Genomic DNA, 18,492 nt, shown 5'->3' on the forward strand with positions numbered 1-18,492 from the left:
TACCATCATATATACATTCTATTTGCAGCAGAATGCATGTTCTGCCAAATTCGAATTATTTTCGAAAATATTCCTTAAATCTCTCCAAAATATGTTGAAAAATATTCTGTAAATCTTTAATTTCCCAAATTTTACGTGTTTCCTAAAGTTATGTTTTTAAAAAATAACCGTGACCTCTCTTCTTCTTCTTCATAAGTTCTTGATTAATTTTGAAACCACCCCAAAATTTTGAATCCGTTGTCGAAGAACGTGCATATCTATGCCTCTTGTGGGGTGTGGAAATTTGATCCCTGTAAAGGATGGGGATTTGCTTTTGATAAGGAAAAAGGAAGAAGAGTACTTGCTGTGGAATTGACAAGTTCCTTTGAAGATCTAAGGACTACGGCTTTTGAGGATTTTGGAATTGACCAAAACGAAGTTGAGCTTGAGTTAAGCTACTTACCTATGGAGTTAATCAATATGATAGACTGTCGTCCAGTTATCATTGGGAATGATCGGCAAGTCAAGAATTTTCTTACATATGTAAGTGGAAAAGCTTCTTCAAAGTTGTGTGTGTCTATTTCACCTGTCAATGCAAACAACGACAACATTGAGTTTGATAAGGAGAGAGCGAGGTGAGCCTTCCTCGTTTTCACCTGGAGATGGCATTGGTAATTCTTCTGAATCGAGCAAGGATGGTGAAGACGAATGTAACTCGAACGCCTCGGAAGAAGATGAAGATGTTGACTTAAGTGTAAAAGAAGAGGATAGGGGAAAAAGTGTTCGGTTCTCTTTGAAGGATGTTGTGAAGAGGGGTGAAACGTTTCAAAACAAATCTAAGTTGAAAGCAGCATTGGAAATGTCAGCAATGAAGAATAACTTCGATTACAAAGTTGTGAATTCAGATAGAAAACTTTGATACATCCGATGAGTGGACAACAAGTGCAGGTGGAGTGTTCGTGCTGAGGGGTTATCAAGATCCACATATTTCATCTTAAAAAAATATGTGGCGGATCATACATGTGCTGCGTCAAGTATGAATAATGGTGGCCGGACAGCTTCACTACAGGAAATGTGGGTATTGATAGCGTCGTAGCATAGCGTTTTTTGCTTCTCTGCTATTGTATATAAACACGGGCCTTTATAATAGCGTTTTTGAAATGTATAAGCTATCTTTGTAGTCGCGGGAAAATAAAATAATTCAGCCGCGTTAATTTGGTAAGTGGAGGCGCCTTACCATTGCAAATCAAAAACTAAATGCTATCGTATATGAAAAAATATATTAAAAATAACTTAAGTATTAATCAAAACCGAGACTTCATTCTCTTCACTTCACTCTCTTCACATTCCTCAAAATCAAAACCGACTCATCGAAGTTCTTCAGAGTTCTCTCGAGCCGAAGCTTCAATTGGTATGAGTTTCGATTTGATTCTGAGTTTAGAATAGAGACTGGTTCTCTCGAGTCGAATCTCTTTGATTTTGGGTTTCTCTTTGATTCAAATCTCTTTTCACATGCATGTCCGCGTTAACACATGATTCGATTTTGATTGTGGGTTTCGATTAGGTTTTGAATATGATTGTGGGTTTCGATTAGGTTTTGAATATGATTGTGGGTTTCAGTTTGATTTTGAATATGATTGAAGGTTTCGATTTGATTTTGGGTTTAGATTTTTTGATCGAATGGCTTGATTTGATTTTGGATTTGTTTATCAGTTTCAGAAATGGCAAAGACAAGAGGACAAGTTGGTTCTCGTCGGAGTAAACGTAATCAAGGCTTGGAGGTAGTAGATCAAGAGGACAAGGCACCGCAACTAAAAGTGAAGAAAAGAACAGCAAAGAAAACGGCTTCCCCTAAAAAGAATTTAGTTTTAACGCCAACGAGAAGAAGTAGTAGAATCAAGAAAGTGGCTGCTGAAGATGATTACATAGAAGATGTAACACCATCTGACGATGATGAGGTAGAAGATGTTACACCTCCTAAGGATGATGAAGTACAAGATGTAACACCTGCTCAGGATGATGAAGTAGAAGATGTAACACCCGAAGATAAGGATGATCAGGCTGAGAAGTCAATGTCTGAAGAAGATAAAGACGATGAAGAGGATGTCAATGGGAAAGAGGATGAAGAAGATGGCGATGTCAATGGGAAAGAGAATGAAGAAGATGGAGATCTCAATGGGAAAGAGAATGAAGAAGAACCGGCCAATATGGAAGATGATGGAGTTCTTAATGAGAAAGGGAACGAAGAGGAAGCTTGCGAAGAAGAAGCTCGCGATATGGAAGAAGATGGCACTGCGCAAGATGATGAGATTCCTAGTACTGAAGGAGTTGAGCTAGCAGGGGAGGAAGTTTCAAAAAAAAATAAAAGAGGACCTACAAAGTTGCGTAGAGTGGCTGAAAATCCCAATGATAAGATTATGGTCACATTCAATGACATTGGTGAGCATGTTGGACCTGGTTCAGTAACCCTATCGTCGTTTCTTGGTCCTCTTGTGAGGGAACATGTTCCGGTTACACTTGCCGATTGGAGAAAACTTGATGCAGCGACTAAAGCAACAATGTGGGAAGAAATTCAGGTTTGTATATATATTAGTATGTTTTGTTTAACCGCAAGATGAAATTATAAACATGTTTAACTTGATTATTGTGATGCAGGGGAGGTTTAACTTGCAAGAAGAGTGGCAGAAAGCTGTTATTTTCAAGCAGCTGGGAAATGTGTGGAGGGCTGGGAAGTCAAGGCTGGTGTCACAAGTACGTGTGGCGAAGACTGCAGCTGAGAGAATAGCTTTAAAACCGAGCAACATCCCATCCCTTCAACTGTGGAACACTTGGGTTAAGAGTAAGACTACCAAATCTTTCACAGTGAGTTATCTACAACTAAGTAAGTTTCATCCTTAAAGGTCATGTCTGATGGATATAATCAATGTCATATTTATATTGTAGGAAACGAGTAACAAGTACAGAGCGATGAGAAGAAATCAGATTCCTCACACCACCAGCCGCAAAGGAATGCTTCGTTTAGCTGATGATATGGTAAAAGAGTAGTCAAACATCTACATATTGTAGATCAGCTTGTTAGATTAAAATGGTAGTGAGATATGTTTGTTTTCATATAGAAAAAAAAGAGTAAAGACCCAAGTAAGGTGAGTAGATCCAAGGTTTGGATTGCGGGACACACTCATGCTGATGGCAGACCTGTGAAGCCCCAGTTTGCTGAGACTATTGTAAGCATTATGGAAGTTGTATATTGTGTATAGTTAATAGACTATGGCAATGAATGATTTTGTGTTTAAATGATTGTATCAGGAACAAATACAGTCACTTGACAGTCGGATGGACTCCACATCAGCTGCTGATAACATAAGGGAAGATGCTGTGAGCAAGGTTTTGGGAAAAGACAAACCTGGACGAGTAAGGGGCTTTGGTAGAGGGATTACAGCTAATAAGCTAGCATATCTGCAATTTAGAGACGCTAAGATTGCAGAAATGAAAAGTGAGATTGAAGAGTTAAAGGGGATGGTGCGAGAATTAGCTGAGAAGAAGGTAATCCTTTTCATTACCTTTGGTCAATTAGTTTTAAGACATTTACGATTTCCGTTGCCTTTTCTCAGAAAAGTAATGTTGATGCTGAAACATCTGAGAGTAGTGGTGGATTCAAAGAAGGAGTCAGAGTACAAATACTGGATTGGATTGAATCAGAGGATGTTGTTGTTGGTGAAGGAGAATTCTGCTCTGCTGAACCGAAGTACAAAATTGGTCGTATACCAATTGGTCCTAATGCAGTGGCTATCGTAGTTAAGTATGCACTAAGCGCATCAGCTTCACTCTGGAGGCCTACTACGGATGTGTTAACTCTTGATGAAGCTGTGGGATACAAGATATCTTGGCCAATGGATAAAGTGATTTTGGATAAGGATCCAAACTGTTCTGAAGATTTATCTATGGTAAATTTTCAAATCTTGTTTTCTTCTTACAACAATTGAGTCATCTCTAATCATTACTAAAATTTCTAATTTCAAATCTTGTTTTAGCAAAGCAAGGAAGGTGAATATCGAAGATGCAAGATATATGATTGGACCAATGATGAGGACGAGGTCATTGCTGAAGGTCTCGTGTGCTCTTCAAAATCCAAAGACATGGTTAACAACATACCTCTGGGTCCCAATGCTGTTAGTGTCGAAGTAGTGAAGGTGTTCAATGATCAAGCATATTTGTGGAGGCCAACCGCTGATATGTTCTTGATTGGTGATGCACTTAGCGAGAAAATAGCATGGCCAGTCCTAAAGGTTGAAGTCATGCCTACACCTGCTACAGAAGTAACACCAACTAAATGTGCAGGGAAGAAAATAGCATCACCTTCGAAGCCAGCCAAGAAAAAAGCAGTGGTATGTAATTGACATGAAGTTAAATTTTTTTATTTGCCTGATGATTGATGTTGCGTCCTTGATTGATGTTGGAACTTGCTTCTGTCATCTTGTTTGAGTTGTAGAGTCCAGGCAGCACTAGTTCGACCAGAAGTCCGAAGCAGAAGTGCACTCTCTTGGATTGCAACAACTCTGGACGTAAGGTAGCTGAAGGAAGGGTAGCTTCAACGGATCCGAATGAGTTGTGCCACTTTGTACCCCTAGGTCCAAATGCAAGCAAGGTGTGGATTGATGTGGCTAAGATCGGTGATGCAAAAGTCTGGAGGCCAAATTCAGAGATTGAATACATATCTGATGCAATGGGTTCGGTTGTGGCATGGCCAAATGACAAAATCAAGTTTGTCTAAAATTGTCGTCTGAAACATTTTTCAAGTTGGTTCTCATCGGCTATGTATTTCTAGTGTGTGATCGAATGTTTAGGTACTTTTTTACTCGGTTGAAATCATGTATGATATTATGTAACAGTTAGCAGACAAAAAAACAAAAATTATGTGTTATATTATGATATAAGGTTATGTGTGAAAATGTTTAGCTTGTACAAACCTATACCCTATACCCTAATTTTACTTGATTTCACAATTAAAATCCTATACCCTAAAGTGAAATCCCTAAACCCTAAAGTACAAACCTATACCCTATACCCTAATTGTACTTGATTTCACAATTTTGTTCATTCTTAAAAGGATATTGTAATCTTAATTTCACAAAACTGATTAGTTATAAATTTTATAAACACTCATTTGTTCAAACCCTATACCCTAAAGCCTTTGTACATACAAATAAGTAGTAGTGTTTATGAACATATGAGCTAGATTGATCAATCTTATAAAAGCTCACATAAAAAATTTATATTCATACAATTTTTTTTTTGTAAAATTGGAAAACTGAATATTTGATTTTTAAGATTTAATTTAATTTTTTTTTGCTTCAAAATCATATTTATATATTAATTTCCAGATTTCAAACGAAATTAATACCTTGAGCCAATAAGGAGTAACCTCCAAGATTGCAGACGTGGCAAACCATATGCCGATGGATGTGTCTTCCCAACTTCAATCTTAGCCATTCTTTTTATTTTTTGAGCCAATGAGGAGCAACTACTAAGATTGCACTCGGATTAATCATAGACCGTCCGATTTCTCTCCAAATCTTTGATCACAACCGTTCATTTTTTTCTGTCTCTGTTTGCACTCGGAAAATTTCAGAACACAACATCTCTCTTTCTGTCGAAACTCCTTTCTGTCTCGCGATCTAAAATCAAAAAAACCCTAAAGAAAGCACATGTATCTCTCGAGCTAAAATCAAACCAGCTGTTCCTGTATTCGCCGATTGAAAGTAAGCAAATGGATAAGTCGTGGATTTGGCTTCCAAGGTATAACCTAAAATCCCTCGATCTCATTTCTACTCGCCGATTGAAATAAAGCTAACTTCTTTTGTCTGATTCTTGTAGGAATAGCCACGAGTATTCAGAAGGAGCAACTAATTTTGTGAATTCGTCCGCAAAAAGATTGGGAAGTCTGTCTGAAATGCTATGCCCTTGTAGAGACTGCCGCAATCTGAGCCATCAGTCACTGGATAAAATTGTGGAGCATTTGGTGATTAGGGGTATGGATAAGAAGTATAAGAGTTCTCGTTGGAGTATTCATGGAGAAAAAAGAGATTCTGCAGAAGACAGTGTTCTTCAATATGAAACAGAGGCGTTTGATTTGTTTAAGACAATATTCTCCATGGACGAAGGTGGTCCAAACCCGACAACTGACAACGAAGACGATGAAGCACCAGAGGAAATTGAGTTTAAGAAAAAGCTCAGAGACGCTCAAACGCCATTATACTCGGATTGTCTCAAGCACACAAAGGTTTCAGCTATCATGGGACTTTACAGATTCAAGGTTAAAAGTGGTGTGTCGGAGAACTACTTTGATCAGCTGTTGGTTTTACTTGAGGATTTGCTACCTGAAGACAATGTTCTTCCCAAGAGTTTAGCTGCAATCAAAAAATTTCTGAAGATCTTTGGGTTCGGCTACGACAGTATTCATGCTTGCAAGAATGATTGCATATTGTATAGGAAGGAGTATGAGAACCTAGAAAGCTGTCCAAGATGCAAAGTTTCAAGATGGGAAATGGATAAGCACAGTAATGAGTTAAAGGTGGGGATTCCGGCAAAGGTCCTTAGATATTTTCCAATCAAGGACAGGTTTAGGAGGATGTTTAGATCACAAAGGATGGCTGAAGATCTGCGTTGGCACTATACCAATGCCACTGAAGATGGTACAATGCGGCACCCTGTTGATTCTATCTCTTGGGCACAAGTGAATGCTAAATGGCCAGACTTTGCTGCTGATCCACGGAATCTTCGACTTGGGATTTCTACAGATGGGATGAACCCTTTCTCCATGCAAAGCACCAATCACAGCACATGGCCAGTGTTGTTAGTGAACTATAACACGCCTCCAACCATGTGTATGAAGGCTGAGAATATAATGCTGACTTTGTTGATCCCTGGTCCTACTGCTCCTGGTAACAACATTGATGTTTACCTAGCACCACTGATAGACGATCTAAAGGATTTGTGGGCTGAGGGTATTGAAGTGTATGACTCATTTGCGAAGGAGAACTTTAATCTCAGAGCCTTGCTGCTTTGGAGTATCAGTGACTATCCAGCCTTAGGAACACTGTCTGGATGTAAAGTAAAGGGGAAACAAGCCTGCAATGTATGTGGAAAGGATACACCTGCAAGGTGGCTTAAGTTTAGCCGCAAGTTTGTCTACATGAGTAACAGAAGGAGACTACCGCCTGGCCATCGTTACAGATATAAAAAAGCTTGGTTTGACAACACTGTGGAGGAAGGGAATGCTAATAGGATACAAACAGGCGCTGAGATATATGAGACACTACAAGCTTTTACGAATGATTTTGGTAGACCTCTAGAGAAGGAAAAAAAAAGGAAAAGACTAGAGTTGGAAGATGATGAGAGGTTACAAGAAGAAGAGTGTGAAGAATCAAATGAACTATGGCGGTGGAAGAAGAGATCAATATTCTTTGATCTACCTTACTGGAAGGTAAACTATAGTAACTGACCTATATTATCTGATTACTGGAAGAAGAGATCAATATGTCTAACAGTTTCTTGTTTAATGTGTTAGGAGTTGCCTGTTCGTCACAATATTGATGTTATGCACGTAGAAAAGAATGTGTCCGATGCTATATTGTCTCTGTTGATGCAAAGTGCGAAGTCAAAAGATGGGTTGAAAGCAAGAAAAGACTTAGAAGATATTGGAATCAGAAAGCACTTGCACACAGAGGTGAGGGGAAAGAAAACATACTTACCTCCTGCTGCCTACTGGTTATCGAAGAGAGAGAAGACCATTTTCTGCCAAAGGTTAGCTAAGTTTAGAGGCCCTGATGGTTATTGTGGTAATATTGCGAATAGTGTTTCAGTTAACCCTCCAAATATTGGTAGTTTAAAGTCGCATGATCATCATGTCTTAGTACAGAACTTGTTACCAGCTGCATTAAGAGGGTTGTTACATAGGGGTCCTAGGATAGCCATAAATAGATTATGCAGTTACTTCAACAGGTTGTGTCAGCGCATCATTGACCCAGAGAAACTTATATCCATGGAGACAGAGTTTGTGGAGACAATGTGTCAGCTGGAGCGCTTCTTCCCTCCAGCCCTTTTTGATATCATGTTTCACCTTCCACTACATTTATCAAGAGAGGCACGGTTGGGAGGACCAGTTCACTTCCGATGGATGTATCCCTTCGAAAGGTTTGATCAACATCTCTCTTCAATATATCCACTTCCCACAATGATGTTTGACTAATATTCATATTTCCTGAGTTATAGGTACATGAAAACACTAAAGGCTTTTGTTAAGAATTATGCAAGGCCAGAAGCATGTATGGCTGAGGCGTATTTAGCTGGAGAATGTGTTGCATTTTGTTTAGAGTTCCTTAAAGAATCAGTACCAGTTCAAGAAGCAGTTAATCGTAATGAAGATGTTGAGGCTGATAGAATGGTGGTTGAAGGCCGACCTCTGCAGAAGGGTATAGAGGTTACCCTGTCAGATAAAGATAGAGACATTGCACATCGATATGTGCTAATGAACATGGCATCTTTGGATCCCTTTCTTGAGTAAGTAATTCTCTATGTTTCTTCTACTTGTTTTACTCATAATTTCATTTTCATATACTGTTGTTTAATTTAAAATCAGGATGCATTTGGAAGAGTTGCAAGCTAAGGATGCTCGATTGGCTAAAAATGAAACTTTGTTATGGAAAAACCATACTGAACACTTTACAGAATGGCTTAAAAATAAGGTTACAAACTCCAAATTCTTTTCTTGATTATTATTGTAAATACTGGTTAGCTTGTTTGGTGATGACTAGTTAGCTTGTATCATGATGCCTGGTTTGTATCTTGAAGAACATGTCCATATTTTAGCGAATTGATGTCTGAGTAGCTTATAGCTTGATGAAACTGTCTGGATTTTTAGTATTTTTATGACTGGTTAGCTTGTAGATTGATGATTGGTTTCGTGGTACATATTATCATGTTTTGATTATAATTTAAGTACCTCGGCTTGATGATAATCCTCTGATTTCCTGCGGCAGATTCATTTAGACTCAAAAGATAGTCATTCTAAGGAGATAAGGTGGTTGGCATTTGGACCAAGAAATGTTGCTTTAGCACATAAAGGATTCATCATCAATGGCCAACGGTTTCATACTGATGCGGTCAAGCTGAAGACACAAAACAGTGGAGTAACTTATGAAGCCTTTAGCATGTGTAGATCAAGTGCAAGAGATATGAGACAGGTCGCGGATATGATTACATACTATGGAGTGATAAAGGAGATTTTGGTCATCGACTATCACATGTTCAAAGTGCCACTCTTTAGATGCAACTGGGCAAACACAGCGAATGGTGTGAAGGAAGAAGATGGCTTCACTCTTGTTAACCTTCATATGAACCAAGCAGCCTATTTGAAAGATCCATTCATTCTACCTTCTCAAGCGAAACAGGTTTTCTACTCTAGGGAGGATGATGCTTCAAATTGGTATGTTGTTATGAGAGCACCACCTAGAGGTTATCATGAGTTGGAAACAGAAGAGGATTTAGGTGGTGCTCCTTTACCTGTCCAAGAAGTTGATGATATGGGTGATGATATGGATGATGATAGTGTATATGTTAGGGATGATTGTGAAGGTTTATTAGTGGTAGATTGATGATATGTTGTATGCTTGTGTGATGGTTTGTATGAATGTGATAATGTTGTGTTATGGGATTTGAATAATTATATTGATTTTTGGAATTTTAATAATTTATATTGTTTTTATTTCATATTTTCGAATTAATTATTTAAAAATAAATTCAATAATTATTATTAATTAATTTTGGCATAATTATAAAACTAATTAATAACACGAAACATTTGCTATCTTTGCTACTAGGAAAAATCAAATTATTTGGTTCTAATAACATTTATTAAACGTTATTATAAATACTAACAATTACGAACACAAAAGCGCTATTGTTATACACTTAGTAATAGCACAGAGGAAAATCGCTATTAAAAGGGTTGGACTTTTTATAACGGGTGATGTCAGAGCGTCCAAGGAAACGCTATTAAACCAAAATGATAGCGCTTTTCGTCCGCTATTACTAACCACATATCCTGTAGTGCTTCTGCAAAAACTATTGGGAGGTCCCAAAGCTAATGATATCATATAGATTATGAGAATGGAACATGGATGCGAGATATCTAAATCATTAGTGTGGGACGCTCGTGAGTATGCGATTAGTCTGGTTAGAGGCATTCCTGAGCAGAGTTTTGGAAAATTTCCGAAATACTTGCACATGCTGAAAGAAGCTAATCAAGGAACACACACCTTTTACGAAACCGATGTTGATGGTAAATTCAGATTTCTATTTGTTTCATTTTGGCAATCAGTGCGAGGTTTTCATACATCCATGCGAAAAGTTCTTGTTGTTGATGGGACATTTTTGAAGAGCAAATACAAAGGAGTATTACTTGTTGCGACGGCTTTAGATGGAAACTCCAACTTGTATCCTATTGCATTTGCGGTTGTGGACTCAGAAAATGATCGTTCATGGGATTGGTTTTTCAGACAACTAAAGGTTGTTGTTCCGGACGAGCGTGCTCTTGCGTTTGTGTCGGACAGAAATAACACACTTTGTAAGGGGCTTGAGAATGTGTATCCTCTTTCTCAACATGGAATTTGTATTCACCATTTGTTAAATAATGTGGTCACACATTACAGAGGAAAAGGAGTGGTTGGATTGATTGCAAAAGCTTCTAAAGCTTATAGAATTATTGATTTTCAGAAGCGATTCGAAGCTGTGTGCAATATTAGTCCAGCTATTGGAAAATATTTAACAGATGCAGATGTTACAAAGTGGGCTCGCTGTCAGTTTCAAGGATACATGTACGACATCAGGACAACAAACCCGGCTGAGTCAATAAACTCTGCTTCGCGCTCACCAAGAGAGTATCCAGTCATTCCTTTGTTGGATAGCATCAGAGAAATGCTTACCCGTTGGTTCTTCGAACGACGCACACGAAGCAGGAAGCACACAAAACCATTAACTATTGCCATCGAGAAAAAGATAGATAGACGGATTAACAAGGGTAAAACGTTTCTTGTCCAGCAAGTTAACGAGCATCGTTTTTTGGTTCGCGGAGATACAATCGACTGCCTGGTTGATTTGGACAGAAGAACCTGCTCTTGTGGGAAATACGACCTACTGAAAATCCCATGTAGACATGCAATCAAGGCTGGTTTAACAGTTGGCCGAGCCCCATCCTCACTAACGGATTTCATGTACACGACTTCCAATTGGAGAACAGCTTATGAAGAAACTATCAATCCAATAGGTGTTCCTGAGGATAGTTGGGTGGTTCCATATACTGTTCGGAATGCCAGTGTGCTAGCTCCTGAATCAAGAAGAGGAGCAGGAAGGAGAAGAAAACGCAGGTATGAGACTGTTGAAGACAAGCTCCGTTCATCGCAAGGAGCTCAAGAAAAAAAAAGGCGCAGGTGCAGTCGATGTGGCGAAGAGAATCATAACAGGGCTACGTGTGATAGAGCTATTTAGGCATGTCTTTGTTTTGGATTTTCTTGTTTTTCATTATGGTGTTGGTCACTTGATTTGCTTAGTTTTCTTGCTTCTGGATTTTCTTGTTCTTGGATATGGTTTACTTAATTTTATGCAATCATTCCTTCGTTTTCTGTAATGTTATATATTTGACAATAAGTTGTAAACTGAAGCTGATCAGTAGGTTTCTCTGCAACTTTTACTCTTTAAAAAACATGAAATAGATTGTGAACTGAAGCTGCTTATAAAACCAACGACTGTAAACAAGAATCCATGGAGTGTATATTAGTCAAAATAATGAAAAACAATACTGCAAACTTAAGAGATTCTGAAGAAAATCAAACTCAGACAACAAGCAACCGACCACTAGAACATGCTCATACACTAAGAGAAGTCCATATTCCTACGATTGCTCCTGCAACTACCAAAGCCACAATTTCTATCTTTAGCTTATGTTTCATCTCATGTGCAACTCTAGCAATCTCCAAGTCTACCTTCTCTTTAAGCTTTTCGGACATCTGATGTTCAACTCTAACCATCTCGGACTTCACCTTTTCCATAACCTTTCTTCAAACTTCGTAATCCCTTGAGCAACCCTCTCATGTTTCGCATCCACCATCCGAATCTCCTCAATCAAAGCTTCATCAATCCATTTAAATAGATGATTCTCAGTTTTTCTCTAGCGCAAAAGAAACAAAAATCAGTGAGTATTGTATTATGAACTGTAAATCTAAGTGATATAGTATGGTTTAATCTGCAACATGAAATCAAAACAGGGACTTACATCTCTTGCGATTTATCATCGGTAGAATCTTCGATACCTATTCTCCGTGGTCGATGAACCAAACGTGGTTATGCCCTCGCCACACCAACATCTTGTAGGCACACCATGAGTAGAGATTCGAGGAAAACGAGGAGAAGATGTTGACGAACTGGTCATTGCAATTTCGTTGCTAGATTCGCAGATAAAGAACCCTAATCCCCTTTTCTCTCTACTTTACTTTCTTAAGTTTCGACAAATGAAAAGAAACTCACGTGTTTGGGGTTGTGTGGACCTGGGTTTAGGGTCGGGTGTTAAACATTTTCGGGTGGCCCTAGTGGGTATAAACCGTAATTGGGTTATACTCTATAACACTTATATTAGCTGCTAAAATACTACACTCTAATACACAAAAATCGACTTCTGAGAATTATATGAAGACAAAATTTGAAAATACTAATTTGTAAATCATATCTTAGTAATCAATTAAAATCGTCATGTTACATACTATATTGTAAAGAAATTGTTAAACACAGAATTCTTATTTACTCTTGTTAAATACTACACCCTATAACATGATTTAGGGTATAGGGTTTGAACCAAATCGAATTTAGGGGTTCAACATCGAATTTGGGGGTTCAACATCGAATTTGGGGGTTTGAACCGTAATGAATTTAGGGGTTTCAACCCGTTCTTATTTAAAATGAAAATTATCATAACCACTAACAACAACAATTAACCATGAACTCAAATAAATTAGATAGGGTTGAAACCCTATACCCTAAATCAATTAATATATCAGTTTCGAAACATAAACAATAATCATGAACTGAAATAGTAGATCAGTTTCAAAACAATAACAGTAGTGCATGAACTGAAATGATAAACCACAAACTATCAAAGACAACAATCATGAACTCAAAAGAGTTCAACCGTTTTCTCCGGAGCACGCTTTGGAGGCTTAAATGTGGACATTCGATACTGCAAGGCCTCATCATTTGCTGCTTCCCAAAGATCAAACGCTATCTTGTGTCGGGCTTCTTGGATGTTATCGTCATTCACCAAAGAGAAATCTAAACCAAGTAGATGGCACTCTATGAACTTCAACGAATAAGCACCACAATCATTGCCACTTGTGTTTAGGGCGCGCATCGGGACATATGAAATAGCATACTGTTTGACATTGAAATCTTTCTTCTTATCTGATGACTGGACAGCCTTGACGATTCGTGGAATGAGGACGGCGAATGCTTCCACGGCCTTGTTGTTCTTCTTACCCCCACAATCAAAAACCTCAACAGTCCGGTTCATAAGATTGACGCACATAGAGATCCAATGGATTTGGTTGACACAAATAGGGATGTAGAGACGATCGACATCAACACTCCAAACCGAACCTGTGCTTCCATGATATGGAAGCTCACCTCTTCCATACTCGAGAAGGTTGTTGTCGACTTTGTACCCTCTCCTGTTCCCATCAAACTTTCTGTAGGCGGTGATGATCTGATTACTGAACATACAGTTCATAAATGCTACTCGGTTTGGCTTCCACCGACGCAATGAGGTTTTTTCCCGAAACAAATACATCATGGCGTCCATGTCCTGAAAAAGACAATGCATTTTTTTTAAGGAATGAGAACCAATAACATAATTCAATCTGCAAATTAAGTCTAAGCTAAACTCACATTGTTCTTCAACCATTCATTAGGGCCCATTATACGCGAAGCCAACTCTACATCAAATTTAGATGGCCCAATCTGAAGTACTCTGTAAATAGAAAACACTAGTGTGACGATGTTTGTGAGAAAAATTGAGAAAAATAGTAAAAAAAATACAAATATTACTTACTTGGGCTTGAGGATCCATTCAGTTAGTTTGGAAAATTTGTCTTCTGGAACAAAAACCAATTCGTAGTTGCTGTCTTTGCAACGGACTTCTGGATCATCTATATCATTCAAGAATGGTCGGTTGAAGATCTCTTGAGATGGATCAAACCCCTTAACATGCGACTCTTGTGTAAGGCTGCCCATTGTCTTTTGTAAGTGCTCTTGGGTCCCTAAATTGAAATCTAAAGTGTCAAATAAGCTGCCAAACACATCAGACAACTCTGGATCCTGGTTATAAACAGAAAAACATGACATTAATACTTTAAAAACATATATATGACAACATCAAATACATGCAATTTCAGTACATCATCCTTACTTCAATATATTACAAACCGCAAACAAACCATCATCCTTACATCAATATTACAAACATCTAACAAAACATCAAATACATGAGAAAAGATCTATTTCTTGTTTACCTTTGTCTGAGACCTTGTCATAGCAGCAGTTGCAGGACCACCAGTGTGAGAAGGAACCGAAGCTTTGTTGCGAGAAGCTCGAGCGCGGGAAGTAGTAGCAGGAGCACTAGTGTGAGTAGACGCCGGAGTAGGAGTAGGAGCAAGAGTAGAATCCGATCCAGGAGCTTGAGTAGATGTCGTAGCAGCAGCAGCAGTATGAATATAAGCCGGAGCAGCACCATGAGTCTGAGTATAAGCCGGAGCAGCACCATGAGTCTGAGTATAAGCCGGAGCAGCACCATGAGTATAAGCCGGAACACCAACTGGAGTCTGAGATGAAAGGATCGTCTGCTCTAATTTCGTAAACCGGTCTTCAATTAAGACGCGGACCTCAAGCCCTAAGGCAGTAAAAGAAGACTTAAACATACCCTGGATATATGACTTCATACCCTCTTCAAGATCTCTGTATTTGTCGGTTGATCTTTGGCAAAGTATCCTCTTCTTCCTTGACTCGGCTCCAATATCCTGATACTGGTTCTTTCTCTTCTTTGTAGGAGACAACTGGGCGGTTTCTATTTCTTCTTCCATTCCACAGTCACTTCTTTCTCCAGCCTCTTCTTCCTTTGAACCATCATCCTCAGAACTGTCCGCATATGGTTGTTCAGTTTCCTGATTACCCCAAACATGCTTACTCCAGTCATACTTCTTTCTGTACATGTCAATGATCAGATCGACCCTTTCGTCATTCATCTCATCGTCTCGCTCAAACCCAGCATCAACAATGATGTTGCCATTTCCAGTTGAAGAGATGTATGGAAAACACAACTCCCTACAAAAAAAACAAAGTTCAAAAGTTAAACACAAAGATTAAGAATCGTGAAATTTAATCACATTGATTAAAGGAATCAAAACTTACAGTGGATGCAAAATCGGACTCAATACTAATAATATCCTCATAGGAAACCTTAGCAGATCCTTTCCAATTTCTGCATCTCATGCTAGTGACGCCTTCTTTGAGCTTCTTACCCAAAAGAGACCCGATGTCTGGAATAGCCTCCATCAACCAAATCTGAAGTGCATAAGAGAATCCATCTATGACATAACTGTTCTGCGTCTTCACTTTATCCCTAGCTTCAGCAATGGAAGTCACAAGCGCATCAAATGAGTGAAGACCCCACGGATATTTTCTCATCTTATCGAAATCCATCACCAGCTTGATGTACTTGTGTGGGATGCACACCTTCTCATCCTTCGCCATAACCAGACCATCAATCACACACAAATACAGCATCCTCAGCCTATCAACATGAGACCATGTATTACAAGATTTCAGATGCACCTTCCTGATTTGCTGTAGGCTAATTTTTCCTTTTCTCCGCAGCAACTTACTCCAAAACCCTTTATCACCTCTCCAGTTATCAATATCCAATTCAGGCTCGTCGTCTTTATATTTCAGACCAGTGATCGCATGGAATTCTTGCATTGAAAATCTGAGAGCCCTCCTAGCAAAATGGAACCACAACTCATGGCGCTTTGCGGTCAGAAGCTGCTTACAAACGAAGCTGTGGATCACTCTCCCTGAATACTGAAGCTTGTGCACATAAATATCCATAACCTGAGAAAATAGCGGATCACCCAACACTTCCTTGTACTCTGCTTCAACATACTTCTCCACCTTCTTAAGTATGGAAGTTCGACAAGTGTTGTTGACCTTCTCAACTTGTGTTTCCGTTCCCTCTTTGAATACGGTTTTTGGCAACTGATCCATCGCCATACCTGTGAACAATGAAACAAATACAATCACCACAGTCAGTACTCATAAAACAAAGTCATCATAATACAAGTTCATAAAACTTAAGCGTTGACAAACAAGAAAAAGTATGAAACTTTACTTAGCGTTCAAAAACATCAAAATAATTAAACTTTGATAACATAGACACCTAAATCATTAACACTAACTATCTCAACTAAAATCGATATATATCAAGCGTAAATTATGATAATGAAACACATATATTTTTAAAAGAAAGACATGAAAATGAAGTCACCAGTTCTTATACAAACCTGAAAAGGTCGAGGTGTCTGAGAACAATGCACAAGGAAAGAAAAACAATCATAACAGTCACGGTTCATGCCACTTTTCATCATAAAACAATCGTCCAAAGACATACATACTAGTGAAAACAAATCAAACAAAATAACCTAAGACATACAAAAATACAAACCACATACTTTACATGCTTTATAGATGTCAATACCCAGTCAAATACGAATCCATTCTCCCTCAATGTCACGAGAAACAACAACTGGTACAAGAGATCAGTTGCCACAAACCAACAATCAAAAAAGTATGCAACTTTGATAAGATAGAAGCCGAAATCATTCACAGAAACTAAATTCGAAACCTATGACAGTCAAACTATGATTAAAAAAAGACTCAAGTAAAAGATACAAAGACATGAAAAAAAAATTCACAAACAAACCTGAAAAGTCTCGATTGGTTTGCTTGAAATAGAGCTGAGAGAGTATATTCCAGATCGGAGAGGCAAGAGCTTCGGTTATCGGTGAGGTTCGAGCTGCAGTGGTGTTCGGTGAGTTAATTGAGAACGAGATGCGAAGTGAGACGTGGTTTCTGAGACTGCGATTAAGAAGAAGAAGAACACCACCGGAGTCCTAGCGGGCAGAAGGAACACCGGCGACGGCGAGCTATGACACGCCGATGACTTGAAATTGTCTTTTGTTCTCTATCGCCAAAGGAGAAGACGAAATTAGGGTTCTAAGTCACGATTTGGGATTATCCCTTTTTGTTTATTTACCATATGTTTTTTTTTTTACTTTTAACTTTTTTTTTAACAATTAATTTTACAAAAAAAAACATTTTAGGCTTAGATTAGTGACTTAATTGGGTTTACATAAAAAAATATGCTAAGTGGACAACTTCTAATTCATATTATGGCATAGGAAAAAATATACTAGTCTTTTTGTTGCATATTTCCAATTTTCCCTATTTTTTTCCTACCCAAGATCTCATGTCGAGGCCTTGTACATAAATGGTGAATACCAATGATTTTAAAGGAATCAATTATATATGGTAGAAAGGATATCACTAGTAAAAAACTACCGCATAGCCACTACAACTTCGTGGCTATAGAGGAGAAATTCGTGGCTAGAGAGAAAAGAGCCGCGGTTTTGGAAAGGAAAATTATTGTGGCTATGGCCTCGTGGCTCGAATAAAAACGTGGCTTATCGTGGCTAGTAGCCACGCTTTTCCAACGCTTCTTCTCGTGGCTTTAATAGCCACGGTAATAACATCTTTAGCGTTACTACTTTTAGTGGCTATAAAAGCCACAGTTATACCACTAATTTAAAGTGGCTGTGTTTACCACGGTCTTGCCACTATGTATTCGTGGCTTTAAAAAGCCACGATTTTGTTTTTTATTCACGTGGTATTGGTTAGCCACGTTAAAGCCACTTTCTATATTATGGCTATTATATAACAATTTTTGTAAATGGTTTTCCTCTTTGATTTGTTTTAATTTGTCAAATTCAACAATTTATATTTCCATTCAAATATTAAAACATTGCACATATAATTAAAACAGAAATTGCATATATATAAAAGAGTAGGTTCAATATTACACAAACATAGATAATTATACAAGGGAGAAGAGTTTTAAAGAGTCTAAGAAGACTCTACAAAAGATGAGCTAGAGTTTGATGAGCTTTGTTACAAAAGAGAAGACAGGAACCTACTTAAGGCTGAGGAGTTGGGGCTTGGGGCTGAGCAGAAGTCTGTTCAGTAGGTGCTTGTGGGGGACGAAGCATTTTGAGGAGCTGATTGATTGCATCTCTTGTTGATGCAAAGTCCTGCTTCATCTCGGACACATCCTGCTTCACCTCAGACACGTCCTCCCTCACACTT

The 18,492-nt window shown here is 38.4% G+C and overlaps 6 protein-coding genes across 6 annotated transcripts; 5 read left to right on the forward strand and 1 right to left on the reverse strand.

The window, feature by feature from the left end:
• Nucleotides 1–323: 323 nt before the first annotated feature.
• On the forward strand, nucleotides 324–3,094 carry LOC111209499 (high mobility group nucleosome-binding domain-containing protein 5-like). Its single transcript, XM_022709431.2, has 3 exons — nucleotides 324–2,555; nucleotides 2,635–2,841; nucleotides 2,923–3,094. The coding sequence occupies exons 1-3, from the start codon at nucleotides 1,701–1,703 to the stop codon at nucleotides 3,022–3,024; spliced, it is 1,164 nt and encodes a 387-aa protein (XP_022565152.2). The 5' UTR covers nucleotides 324–1,700; the 3' UTR covers nucleotides 3,025–3,094.
• A 216-nt stretch (nucleotides 3,095–3,310) lies between these two features.
• On the forward strand, nucleotides 3,311–4,933 carry LOC106417273. The gene is made up of 4 exons (XM_013858105.3): nucleotides 3,311–3,522; nucleotides 3,591–3,923; nucleotides 4,011–4,364; nucleotides 4,469–4,933. Exons 1-4 carry the CDS (start codon nucleotides 3,313–3,315, stop codon nucleotides 4,748–4,750), a joined length of 1,179 nt encoding a protein of 392 aa, XP_013713559.3. The 5' UTR covers nucleotides 3,311–3,312; the 3' UTR covers nucleotides 4,751–4,933.
• An 813-nt stretch (nucleotides 4,934–5,746) lies between these two features.
• LOC106417241 lies at nucleotides 5,747–8,542 on the forward strand. The gene is made up of 4 exons (XM_048768008.1): nucleotides 5,747–5,775; nucleotides 5,854–7,462; nucleotides 7,547–8,172; nucleotides 8,251–8,542. The coding sequence occupies exons 1-4, from the start codon at nucleotides 5,747–5,749 to the stop codon at nucleotides 8,540–8,542; spliced, it is 2,556 nt and encodes an 851-aa protein (XP_048623965.1).
• Nucleotides 8,292–9,742, forward strand: LOC106417274. Its single transcript, XM_048768689.1, has 2 exons — nucleotides 8,292–8,723; nucleotides 9,018–9,742. The coding sequence occupies exons 1-2, from the start codon at nucleotides 8,619–8,621 to the stop codon at nucleotides 9,630–9,632; spliced, it is 720 nt and encodes a 239-aa protein (XP_048624646.1). The 5' UTR covers nucleotides 8,292–8,618; the 3' UTR covers nucleotides 9,633–9,742.
• A 404-nt stretch (nucleotides 9,743–10,146) lies between these two features.
• Nucleotides 10,147–11,523, forward strand: LOC106417242. The gene has a single exon (XM_013858080.2). The coding sequence runs from the start codon at nucleotides 10,147–10,149 to the stop codon at nucleotides 11,521–11,523; it is 1,377 nt and encodes a 458-aa protein (XP_013713534.1).
• A 1,678-nt stretch (nucleotides 11,524–13,201) lies between these two features.
• LOC106417277 lies at nucleotides 13,202–16,344 on the reverse strand. Its single transcript, XM_013858109.2, has 6 exons — nucleotides 15,506–16,344; nucleotides 14,592–15,399; nucleotides 14,506–14,523; nucleotides 14,132–14,397; nucleotides 13,969–14,050; nucleotides 13,202–13,885 (listed from the first exon to the last, which is right to left on the reverse strand). Exons 1-6 carry the CDS (start codon nucleotides 16,342–16,344, stop codon nucleotides 13,202–13,204), a joined length of 2,697 nt encoding a protein of 898 aa, XP_013713563.2.
• Nucleotides 16,345–18,492: the final 2,148 nt, after the last annotated feature.

This window comes from Brassica napus, chromosome C9, assembly GCF_020379485.1.
Source record: "Brassica napus cultivar Da-Ae chromosome C9, Da-Ae, whole genome shotgun sequence".
Taxonomy (NCBI): domain Eukaryota; kingdom Viridiplantae; phylum Streptophyta; class Magnoliopsida; order Brassicales; family Brassicaceae; genus Brassica; species Brassica napus.